General features: G+C 42.9%; 1 protein-coding gene across 2 annotated transcripts in view; it reads right to left on the bottom strand.

The window, feature by feature from the left end:
- Mal2 (mal, T-cell differentiation protein 2) overlaps nt 1–12104 on the bottom strand; it is a 34543-nt gene that overhangs the window by 10441 nt on the left and 11998 nt on the right. For both annotated transcript variants that reach the window (XM_087558011.1, NM_198786.2), the window contains 1 exon segment: nt 4050–4220. In XM_087558011.1, coding sequence (XP_087414137.1) covers nt 4050–4220 — 171 coding nt within the window.

The following is a 12104-nucleotide window of genomic DNA, read 5'->3' as shown; positions in this document are numbered from 1 at the left end:
GATAAAAAGTGACAAAGGCCTGGAGATGTAGCTCAGAGATGGAAAGCTTGCTTAGCACGCAGTAGCATGCAGAAGGTCTCCTGAGGGTCAACTCCACTATTAGTCAGAAACAGAAAAAGCTTGCCTTTCTTCAAATGGAGAAACAGTTTTGTTTTTAATGAACCAGCTATACCCAGAATAGAAAGCTTGTGGAAAAAATACTAAACATGTCTTGCGTTATGAATGTGAATTTAATAACAATTAGTAAAAAATAGAAAATGTGCCTAGGAAATGACTTAGTGGTTAAAGGGCTTGCCAGGTAAGCAAGAGAACCAGAATCAGGATTCCCTAGTTCCTACTTAAATGCCTAGTGTGTGTGGTGGTCCACTCATATTCCAATCTCCAGAAGGCAGAGGTCAGGGAACCCCAGAGCAAGCTGGGTACCAAGACCTACCCTTTAATCATGGAGCTCTGGTTTGAATGAGACCCTGCCTTACAGATGAATGTGGAAGAATTATGGAGGCCGATTCTTGACATCAACTTGAGTTCACAGGCTTAGGTACATACATGTATGCATACCCAAACATATGTCCATGCATGTGCACCCACATACATGCACACCACATGCACACACTGTAAATATAGAAAATTTTTAAAAATCACTGTGTTTACAATAAACACATGTTGAGAGTAGATTTTTTTCTAAAACGCCCTCCTATCTCTCTCAATTGGAGTACAAAGTAGCGTTAAATTATTCCCAGGGGGAAATAATATTTTATCAGTTAATGTCTAATAATTACAGAATGCAGCAACTAGAACGTGTACCAATCTGATGAGGACTCTGTGATGACCATGACTCAAAAACCATCATGGCCAGGGAGCGCACACCAAGCATTACAACACAATGTAAGGCTTAGATATGTGATCAAAACACACATCCATGTGAGGAAAGCCTCATAGAACACGGGAAGGAAATCTTTGTCTAACCCTAAACAGCATGTAGTAAACTCTACGAAGTCAGGAACCCTTACAGCTGCTGCGTGGTGGACAACGTTAACTGGAAAATATGACCTCTGAAATGGTCCAGACATTGAAACATTTGAGTATTAAAGTTTGTACAAATATCCTCAAATTTTAAAAGTTTATGCATTTGAGACACTTTTGGTTCTAAGCACTTCCCTCAGCCCATACCTACTTCTTTTCCTTAACTGACAGATAGACAGGAACACAGAGTAACCTTCCCAAATGAATTACAGGGCAAAGCTTAGAGGTTTCCTTCATTTGTTTTGTTTATTTGTCCCTTTGATATAGTGGTGAAATTAAAACGAGGAGAACATTTGTGGTATATTGCTTGCCAATTACATGGAATGCTGCAAAAAGGAAGGAAAATGCAAAGTTGGGAAGACCAATAAACTACTAAGAATACTTTAGCAGGGGGAGGGTTACAGTATGGGTATCTGTCTAACAAGATCAGGAATGACTTGGCAAAGTATTTAAGCATTTAAAAGGTACATGTATCAACCAAATAGAAAGACTACAGGATACTGCATGATCCTAGAAACATCTCCAGATTGAACACTCAGTTGCTAGGACATCAGGAGATCCAGGACTCCCATGGGAATGGTCTGGTAGTGTGTGATACAGCACTTAGAAGAGTCAGTGATTAGTAAGAATCCCGAAGTACCAGCAGGGGCAGAGTAGAACAAAGACGCCTGGTATGATCTTTACATCTGATGCCAGGCAGACCTGCTGTCCCTTAGTAACCTTGGAGATCTGCTGATTCATTGCAGAACTCCTCATGAGAAAGCCAGGCACTTAGGGAGAGGAGCTGAACGATCCCCTGAACCCTAATTTGGGACTGTGGATTTTATCACACGATGAAATAACAAATGTTGCAATTAAGGAAAATGTAGGAAAACACTACCTTAGCAACTTCAAAGAACTAGAGCCCTCAAATTGCAGGTCTCATGTCTTTAAGGAATTAGAATTATTGTCGATTATAACCCCCCCACACAATGAACCATTATTTCTATTAACACTATGAACAGTGCTATGAACACATTATTTCTATTATTCTTTAATGGCGTCTGGTACAGCACTTGCTATTACATCCATCTTACAGAGTAGGGAACTGAAATATAGAGAAATTAACTATTTTGTCCAAGGCAAATCAGGCTTCATGTGAAAGCCCGTTGAGGGCTGTGACCATTACACAAGACTGCTTTCTTAGTTTTATCTTAACCCATGCCACCATTAGCCTGTACGCTGTCTTAGAGGGCAACCCTATTTGCTGGATGCTTCTGCTGAAAACATTTGGAATTATAGCTCTCCTGAAGTTTTAAATAAAAACAGTCCCCTTTAACATTTCTCCTGCTGATATGCTTAAAAGCAACATATAAAGATCAAATGATGGTCTGGCTTAAGTTTCAAAACACCCAAGTGTGATTCCGAATCTGATGGGGTTCCCTATGAGCATCACTAAAGCCCCATCTACCGTGGGTTGGAATCATCCCCACTGGTTTTTTAAATGTGCCCTAGAGAATGAAGGGCCAATGGTATGAAAGAGAATCTCCATATAATACACAGGAAAATACAATGTCAGTGGATTGCAGTGAATGGTAGTTTATCTTAAACATTGAGTTTTACATCGTATTATCAATTTATCTTTCGGGACTCAGTAATTAATTTTAAAAAATGTCTTAGGGTTTTACTGCTGTAAACAGACACCATGACCAAGGTAAGCCTTATAAAGGACACCATTAAATTGGGGCTGGCTTACAGGTTCAGAGGTTCAGTCCAGTATCATCAAGGAGGGTGCATGGCAACATCTAGGCAGGCATGGTGCAAGAGGAGCTGAGAGTTCTATGTCTTCATCTGAAGGAAGCCAGGAACAGACTGGGCATCCTCAGGCAGGAAGACCTCCAAGCCCACCCACAGTGACACACTTCCTTCAACAAGGCCACACCTTCTAATAGTGCCACTCCCTGGGCCAAGCATATTCATACCATGACAGAGAAGAACTAATTATAAAATATTCTCTTTTGAAAAACAATACGGAGTTATGTGTTTTCTGAAAAGCTTGGACACTCTGCCCACTTCTGTGTCTGCATTTCCTGGGTGTGAATTCAATTAATCATGCATTGAAAAGAGTCAGACAAATCTGTGTCATACTAAGTATATACAGACATTTTCCTATCTTCATTGTCCAAACATTCCAGTGTAAAACTACATGCAGGGACTGGAGAGATGGCTTACTGGTTAAGAGCACTTGAACTCTGGCAGAGGACCTTGGTTCGATTCCCAGCAACCTCATCACAGTTCTCAACCATCTTCTGCCCTCCACAAATACCAGGAAGGTACATAGTGCACAGAGATGCACACAGTGCACAGAGATACACACAGGTAAAACATTCACACATAAAATACAATGAATGAATCTTTTTTTTTCAAAAAAAAAAAAACAAAACAAAACGCAAGCTATGTGCATGGCATTTACAATATGTATTCTAAGTAACTACAGATGACATAAAGATTATAATACAATGCATGTAGGTAATATGCAAATTAAAGCTGTATGCTTAATTATATATTTACATATATACAAACATATGTATTATGACTTGAGAATCTATAGATGCTAGTATTCCAGGTGAGAGGGTATGTCGTGCGATCAGTGTCCCTCCTATGAAGGTATAACTAAGCCTATTTAAATATTGGAAGAAGAAATGAATGGAAAATTTCAAGACATATGTGACTTGGTTCTCAAAGGCATCTGTTCTACTGTTCAGTCATAATTCCATTCATTTTTTGCATGATATGAAATAATTTTCAAATAAATCATAATAATAGCTGTGTGATTTCTTAGTTCTATCAGTGTGGGAACTTTACAATCCAAGGTCCTGTTGCCCACCAAACCCACACATGGGCACCACAGTGACCTCCTCATGTTGACATATCTTCCCTTATATGGAGCAACAGAAAGAGGAGAGATTCAGGCATTTTTGAGCAGGATGAGGTATTTGCACATTTATTACATTTTCTTCAATAGAGTTACTATAAAAATTTCTTACCAGAAAGTTCCAGTTGGCATCAATCTGAGTCACCATACCAGAGAGGAACAAACCCAGGAAGAGAAGCGAAAAGAAGAAAGCTGTCACAGATACAAACATGACCCATCCTTGCAGCAGAGGTAGAGGAACATTGGAAGAAGCGACCAAAATCCAGACAAGTCCCCCAAGTACCTGAAAGAAAAAAAGAACACAGTAGCAGCTTTGTATTAGAGCGCTCATCTCTGTGGAGTTAACACCATTTTCACCCACTTTGCTCTCCTATTCTTACCTGAAGCCCCTGTACTCCTCCCTGCTACCCCAGCTTTCATTGTTTCCATATCGTTACACAAGATGTGTTCTTCCCGTCAGTGAAAAAACACCAGAGTTCAAATCAATTCTGGACTTAGATTTTCATGTTGGATTCTCTTCCCCACCCAGGTGTTGTCTAGTTATCCACACACACACACACCTGTAGTGTTCCCTAGCCACCCTCACACACCTGCAGTGTTCCCCAGCCACCCTCACACACCTGCAGTGTTCCCCAGCCATCCACACACACCTGCAGTGTTCCCCAGACATCTGCACACACCTGCAGTGTTCCCCAGCCACCCTCACACACCTGCAGTGTTCCCTAGCCATCCACACACACCTGCAGTGTTCCCTAGCCATCCACACACACCTGCAGTGTTCCCCAGACATCTGCACACACCTGCAGTGTTCCTCAGCCACCCTCACACACCTGCAGTGTTCCCCAGACATCCACACACACCTGCAGTGTTCCCCAGCCACCCTCACACACCTGCAGTGTTCCTCAGCCACCCTCACACACCTGCAGTGTTCCCTAGCCATCCACACACACCTGCAGTGTTCCCCAGCCACCCACACACACCTGCAGTGTTCCCCAGACATCCACACACACCTGTAGTGTTCCCCAGCCAACCCCACACACCTGCAGTGTTCCCTAGCCATCCACACACACCTGCAGTGTTCCCCAGCCATCCACACACACCTGCAGTGTTCCCCAGCCACCCTCACACACCTGCAGTGTTCCCCAGCCATCCACACACACCTGCAGTGTTCCCCAGACATCCACACACACCTGTAGTGTTCCCTAGCCATCCACACACACCTGCAGTGTTCCCCAGACATCTGCACACACCTGCAGTGTTCCCCAGCCACCCTCACACACCTGCAGTTTTCCCTAGCCACCCTCACACACCTGCAGTGTTCCCCAGCCACCCTCACACACCTGCAGTTTTCCCTAGCCACCCTCACACACCTGCAGTGTTCCCCAGACATCTGCACACACCTGCAATGTTCCCCAGCCACCCTCACACATCTGCAGTGTTCCCCAGACATCCACACACACCTGCAGTGTTCTCCAGACACTCACACACACCTGCAGTGTTCTCCAGACACACACACACACACACACCTGCAGTGTTCCCTAGCCATCCACACACACCTGCAGTGTTCCCCAGCCATCCACACACACCTGCAGTGTTCCCCAGACATCTACACACACCTGCAGTGTTCCCCAGACATCTGCACACACCTGCAGTGTTCCCCAGCCATCTGCACACACCTGCAGTGTTCCCCAGACATCTTCACACACCTGCAGTGTTGTTCCCCAGCCATCTGCACACACCTGCAGTGTTCCCCAGACATCTGCACACACCTGCAGTGTTCCCCAGACATCTGCACACACCTGCAGGATTCTTCAGTCATCGCACACACCTGCAGTGTTTCCCAGCCATCCACACACACCTGCAGAGTTCTCCAGACACTAACATATACCACCCAGTGATGATGCTGCCTCTTGAAACACCTCTTGTGGATGGGTTTTCATTCCAGTCAACATCATACTGCTTGGTCATCATTCGCTCTCCTTCCTTTCTCACTGACTGTTGGAGAGTTTCTGAGAGAAGCACAGCTGTAACTCTAATTTCCCACCAGAAGTGCTCATTGTTCTATGTTTATCATACCTACTTTTACGTTTGGCATCAGTTCCCACCTACATAACCATAGCACAACTGTTTTTCAAGAGAGTAAGCAAGGCAAGCCATCTGCACTCACTGTCTGCCATGTGCTGGAAATCAAATTTGTAGCTTAGATTCAGGTAACAATTGATAACTACCAATAACATCCAGGCACTGTGCTAGGTGCTGGGAACAAAATCAAGCTGCACTGTCCTCAATTACAGAACTGTGTCTATTCTAGGAAATGGACAGCAAAGCGAGTGCTGAAAATACTGCTGAACCAGTGCCAGAGCTGGCAGAAAACTGGACAGTATACTTTCACTAAGTAACTGCTCCAGATGCAGATCTGAGCAGTCAGGAAATATATCCTAGAAGTCATAAGCCCCAGGACAGGACCTGTGTGGTGTAGAAGGAATTTAGGCAGGAAACAAACCTGGTGGAGACAGCATAGGAGGAAGGACAGCACCTTAGCACAACAAAGAACACAGATCAGTGTTACATGATGTTAGCACTCCGGCCCACTGTTAATAAGCTGGAGGACACACAGAACAATTCATTTCATGGAAGGGCAATGGAGGCTAGGATTGTCTTGATCAGGAAGTAGCATATTCAAGACCTGAACCTGGAAGGTCTGCTGGCTAGAATGTGAGAATGGACTGAGTGGGGAAGGATGCTGGAGGGAGAAGGATGCAGGACTGAAGGCCACAAGTGATAAATATAAATAGCATAGCATAAATTATCATGGAGGGATGGAGAACAGAGAGGAGGTAATGGATTAGCTAGAAATTTCTAGGAATATGATGATAGGGTTTGAAAAGATCTAGGACATGGCAGGAAGGAAATCCCTAGATTCTGGCAAAGGGAACTAGGATGACATCAGAAAACAGGGGGAGAAACAGGGGTGCCAATACTCAGTCTTCTCCAACTTGCCATCAAAGCAAGGAAAGTGGCATGGCCCTTGTACGACAGAGTAGGCTTTCTGTGGTCTTACCAGTCCTTTACATCCCTTTCCTTGTAAAAATAACTTATTTTTATTTCATGTGCATTGGTGTTTTGCCTGTATGTTTCTGTGCGAGGGTGTTGGACCCCTGGAACTTGATTTACAGACAGTTGTGAGCTGCCATGTGAATGCTGGGAATTAAACCTTGGTCCTCTGGTTGAGCAGCCAGTGCTCTTAACTGCTGAGCCATCTTTCCAGCCCTTCTTTTATCTTATGCCACCAAGCCCTTTACACTTTTTTTTGTATATGACAGAAATAGAAAAAAAATCCACAGCTCAGAAACAAAGCTCTTTCAAGTCTGAGTGGCTGGCACTGCCAGGCCAGAAAGTCACTGGAGTGTGCTTGAGTCCCTAACTCATACGCAATCTTGAGCCATTATCTTTTAAAAAAAAAAAATCTCTGCTGAGCTCTACCTATTCTCAGCTACCCTCTCCCCTGACAGCCTCCCTAAAGGGATTTGAATACTGGGCCTTTTCTCTGTCTGCACTACCAGACTTTCTTGGCAGTACACTACTTACATCTCTGCATCCAGTCATTTATCAATCCCATGGGAATTCTTTCCTAACCACCGGACGAGGCCATATTGGGCAACACAAAAAGTTTGCTCACATCCTTGCTTCAAAGTTGCCTTGGGCAGGTAGAAACCCTTCTTCCTGCTCCCCCACCCCCACACCCCCATACAGGATGTTCTCAATATTGATTTAGTGAACATACAGACTGTAGAGTTAGGCAAGTGCTTGTATGAGAGCAACTGAGCTCCAACCCTGACTCATGGCATCTGCATGTGGACTTCTTTGTATTTAGGTAATATACAAATCGTACAAACCACAAAGGATAAAATAATTTCAAGTTTTAAGACAAAGGGCTCAAGCTAGGTGTGGTGGTATGTGCCTTTAACCCCAGCAGAGGCAAAGGCAGGTGGATCTTTAAATTTAAGGCCAGCCTTGTCTATAAAAGTGAGTTCCAGGATAGCTAGGGCTACACAGAGAAATCCTGCTCAAAAATAAATAAATAAATAAATAGCTAGACAAAGGGCTCAGTCATATATTTTGATGATGTACTCTGAAGAAATATTCTACACACACCATAAATTACCACTTGCGTAATGATAGTTCAATTATCCATTTAATAAACTTATAGCTATTGTAATATATCTCAATTCCTATTACTTTCAAATAAAAAATTAACAACCCCCAATACTTTATACAATAAATTTAAGTAATGAATATTAATATATGTAAATTTTAACGGTTACTTTATTAGTTATCATGAAAGTTAGAATAAGCTCGTTCTCCTCTCTTACATCCTTACTGCATACTCAAAGGCAATAAGAATGTCTCTAACTTGCTTCTCAGAGTTTTTCTTTTTAGTAGTCTTTCCTTATTCTCGACCTACAAAATGTTATATTACTTTAAATACAACTTATAGGTTGTGAATCATTATTAAATTTCAATTAATGCAGGCATCACTTCCTGCAAAGCTCTGTGCCAGGCTAATGAGGAATCAGGAACAACTGGTCATCATGTATTTAAGAGGCAAATTGAACAGAGAACACTCACATAACTCAGGCGTTGTGGTAAGTGCACATTGCTAAATAATTCTTTGGAAAGAAAGTAGTATTGAATAAACCTGAACTCAAATAGATGGGTCCCAAATCTACTCTGCTAGATGCAGAGCAAGAACATTCAAGAAAACACAAACACACAAACAAAATAAAACAATACACCCCAACAACAACAAAAACTACAAAGAGGTGAGATTCCAGCTTTTAGCATTCTAACTGAGGGAGAAATACACACCATTAAACCTGATTGGAGAAAAGATTGTGGCAAGTGCTATAAAAAGAACAGAGCACAATGAGTCCTGTGCTATGGGAGGGAGGACCAGAGATGGATCAGGATCAGGAGGGATCCTGAAAGGTGGGCAGCACGGTGGATTTGACATCAGACTTGAGCAGGGAGACTAACAAGAAAGTATGGGTTGACCGCTCTTTCAAACTCTAAATCGTAGCCTTTCCTACACCTTGAGCTTTGAAAGAAAAACTGGGTACTTACAGAAGAAGTGATCTGATTGGCCCCATTTGTGGAGTGTGGGAGGCGTGGCAACGGGAAGGAGAAAAGGGAATGAGTGCTAGTTTCTTCTTTCTCAATTAATCCCACCCACATAGCAACCCTAGACATCTATGTGTTTGTTCTGCTCATGGTCCAGCTTTGAATGGCAGTGGATCAGTACAATTAAGCACTCGTTTACATGAATGAGTGGATGGCACAAATACGCTCACATTAGTTAGTCATTTTCCCACTTCAAGAGTTTCATTAACTATCATCTGCCCTGGGTTTGATATTCATTCACACACACACACACACACACACACACACACACACACACACACGTGTGTGTGCACACACAAATATCCAGCAGCAGATGGAAACTTATGAAGAGACCCATAGCCAAACTCTGGGAGTCTTGTGGAAGAGTTGGAGAACTGAATGAGCCTGAGGGGTAAAGGACACCACAAGAAGACCTACTGAGTCAACTAGCCTGATCCTATACAGGCTCAAAGAGACTGACACACCAACTAAAGAACATTCAGGCTGGACATAGGCCCCGTAACCTTTTGCAGCAGATGTGCAACTTGGTCTTCATGTGGGTCCTCTAACAACTGGGGATGTCTCTGACTCTGTTATCTGTATTGGATCTCTTTCACCATACCTAGACTGCCTGAGTGGGCCTTCATGGGAGACGAGGTGCATAGTACTCCTGTGACTAGATGTCCTAGGGTGGAGTGGTGCCCAAGGGGGTGCTCCTCCTTCCTGTGGAGAAGGAAGGGGAAAGAGGGGAAGGGATTTGTAAGGGTCAGATTGGAAGGAGAAGAGGGGGCTGTGATTGGGATGTAATATGAATAAATAAAATAATGGAAAGAAGGAGGAGGAGAAGAGAAGAGGAGGAGGAAGAGGAGGAGAAGAGGAGGTGGGGGAGGAGAAGGAGGAGAAGGAGAAAAGAAGAGGAGGAGGAGAATAAGAAGGGGGGGATGGAGAAAGAGGAGAAAGAGAAGGAGAAGGAGAAGGAGAAGAAACAACTTTGCTTTTATAGAGGTCACTATGGCTTTCACCCAAGTATCTTTTCCCGTTTTCTGATTTTCTTTCAAGGTTAGCTACCTTCCTTTCTAAGCTTTTCTATTTGGCTTCAACATCAATATGTGAGTTTCTGGTGAGGCTGGCTGCGCTTGGAATACTGGATTCCAGTTCTGGGCTTCAGTGAACTTGAAACATTTCCCAAATAAGTGATAATTGCCAGTGTCCCTGTTTAGGGGAGGAAGTCCTGCTATTAGGGATGAACAAGAGAACACTGAAATGGTTAACATATGAGAGAAAAGCACTGATAAAGTATCCTGGCAACAGCAAGTGTGCAAACTGCAAAGAAAGGTATTGCAAATGCCATCACGCACCCACATTCTGAGACCACATTCTGACCTCATGTTTACCTCTGCCTGCTGTTGCTCCCTAGTGTTCCGAAAAGCATGATAATTATGTAGAAAATGTGCTTTCTCTTCAAATTTCTGTAGGGAATTAAATCAGGGCTCATGGATACAACCAAGCTTCAAACTCTAACAAAGAGTCTCCTCTACATCCTGGTAACACAAAGGAAAGAACCTCCTAGAAACATCCTCCAGCTTCCCTGTTGTTGGCTGTCCACATCTTCTTGGGCCAACTTTATGAGCACCTGGTACACATGTGTTCAATTATGTTCTCAGGTGAAATTATTAATTTGTTTCCTGTTAGACTTTGAAAGTACAGTGTTCACCTGAGGCTGTGTTGGGTGGCTGTGGAATCTTTTGGAAGAAGTGGGTCACTGCAGGTCATCCTTTGAGGGTCATAGTCTAGTCTCCTTTCTGGCCTGAGCTCTCCTTCTACTTTTAACTTGCTGGTTAGAAGTGATCTGAGGAGTCTTAGTTGCACAGAAATCCACTAAGATTCCCCACTATGATGAACTGTATCCTCCCAAACCGTGAGCCAAAGGAAATTCTCTCTCCTTTAAGTTGCATGAGCCAGGTAGTTTATTATCACAGCTAATGGGAAATAAAAGCAATAGACTACTCATTTCTAAAACAATAGATACTTTTGTGGTTGAAAATACATTTGCCAATTACCTTTTGTCTCTGTAGACCAGAAGCCTTCCTCCTAGACTTGACTAGAGCCTTCCTCCCACCATAAAAATAAGGGGTTGGATAGTCCCCTATAGATCACAATACACAATTGGAACCCTCACAATTGGATTCAAGCAGTTTTCTAAGAAACTACAGGCTGGTAAAAATACACAGTCCCACAAGAAAACATGGTCCTGGCAGGGGCGAGATACCTGTGATTTTGGCTGTGTGGATTTCAGACTTCCCATCCTATGTCCTGTTTGGATAGCTCTCCTATGCTCCCAAAGGAGTCCTCTTTGCAAATATCTCTTCTCTTATCCAAGGACACCAATTTCCTTCCTGACAGGTTCTGACATTTTCACTAATAACTCTCCAACTTTTTCCAACTCGACACCTCCAATTTTGTATACCTTTTTATTATTGTCTTAAGTAAACATATACATTTCTAATGTTTGAGAGAACACCAATCTTAAGAGGCAATTTCCCAGATCTATTGCCCTAGAGAAAAATACTTGGTTATTTAGAATTTTCTGTGTTGTATTGTTATCTACACAAATGGCCATGCCATATCTCTTCTGCAATAGGCAGACTGAACAACCAGCAGGCTTGGGGGTGGGAAGTAACTTTGTTTCCTAGGGTGGCTTACAGAATTAATTTGAGCACGAACTTGGCAATAATACAATCACAGAAATATTAACTAACATATACTGGATTTTTATGGCCACGTCTGTTCTAAGGGTTTTATTTTTTATTAACTTAATCCTTACAGAGCCTGAGAGATATTATGAGCCCCCTTTTATAGGGAAGTTAGTTGAGGGGCAGAACTCTCATTGCCAAAGCTGCACAGTTAACAAATGTGGGTTTTGGACTTGGGGCTGGGTTCTAGAGTTTTGCTTTATCAGTATAATTCTTGCCTCTTTAAATGTGAGTGTTCATTCTGGTCATAGATT

This window comes from Rattus norvegicus, chromosome 7 (genome assembly GCF_021556685.1).
Source record: "Rattus norvegicus strain SHRSP/BbbUtx chromosome 7, alternate assembly SHRSP_T2T, whole genome shotgun sequence".
Lineage (NCBI taxonomy): Eukaryota > Metazoa > Chordata > Mammalia > Rodentia > Muridae > Rattus > Rattus norvegicus.
This window is presented reverse-complemented; position numbering and strand designations above follow the sequence as displayed.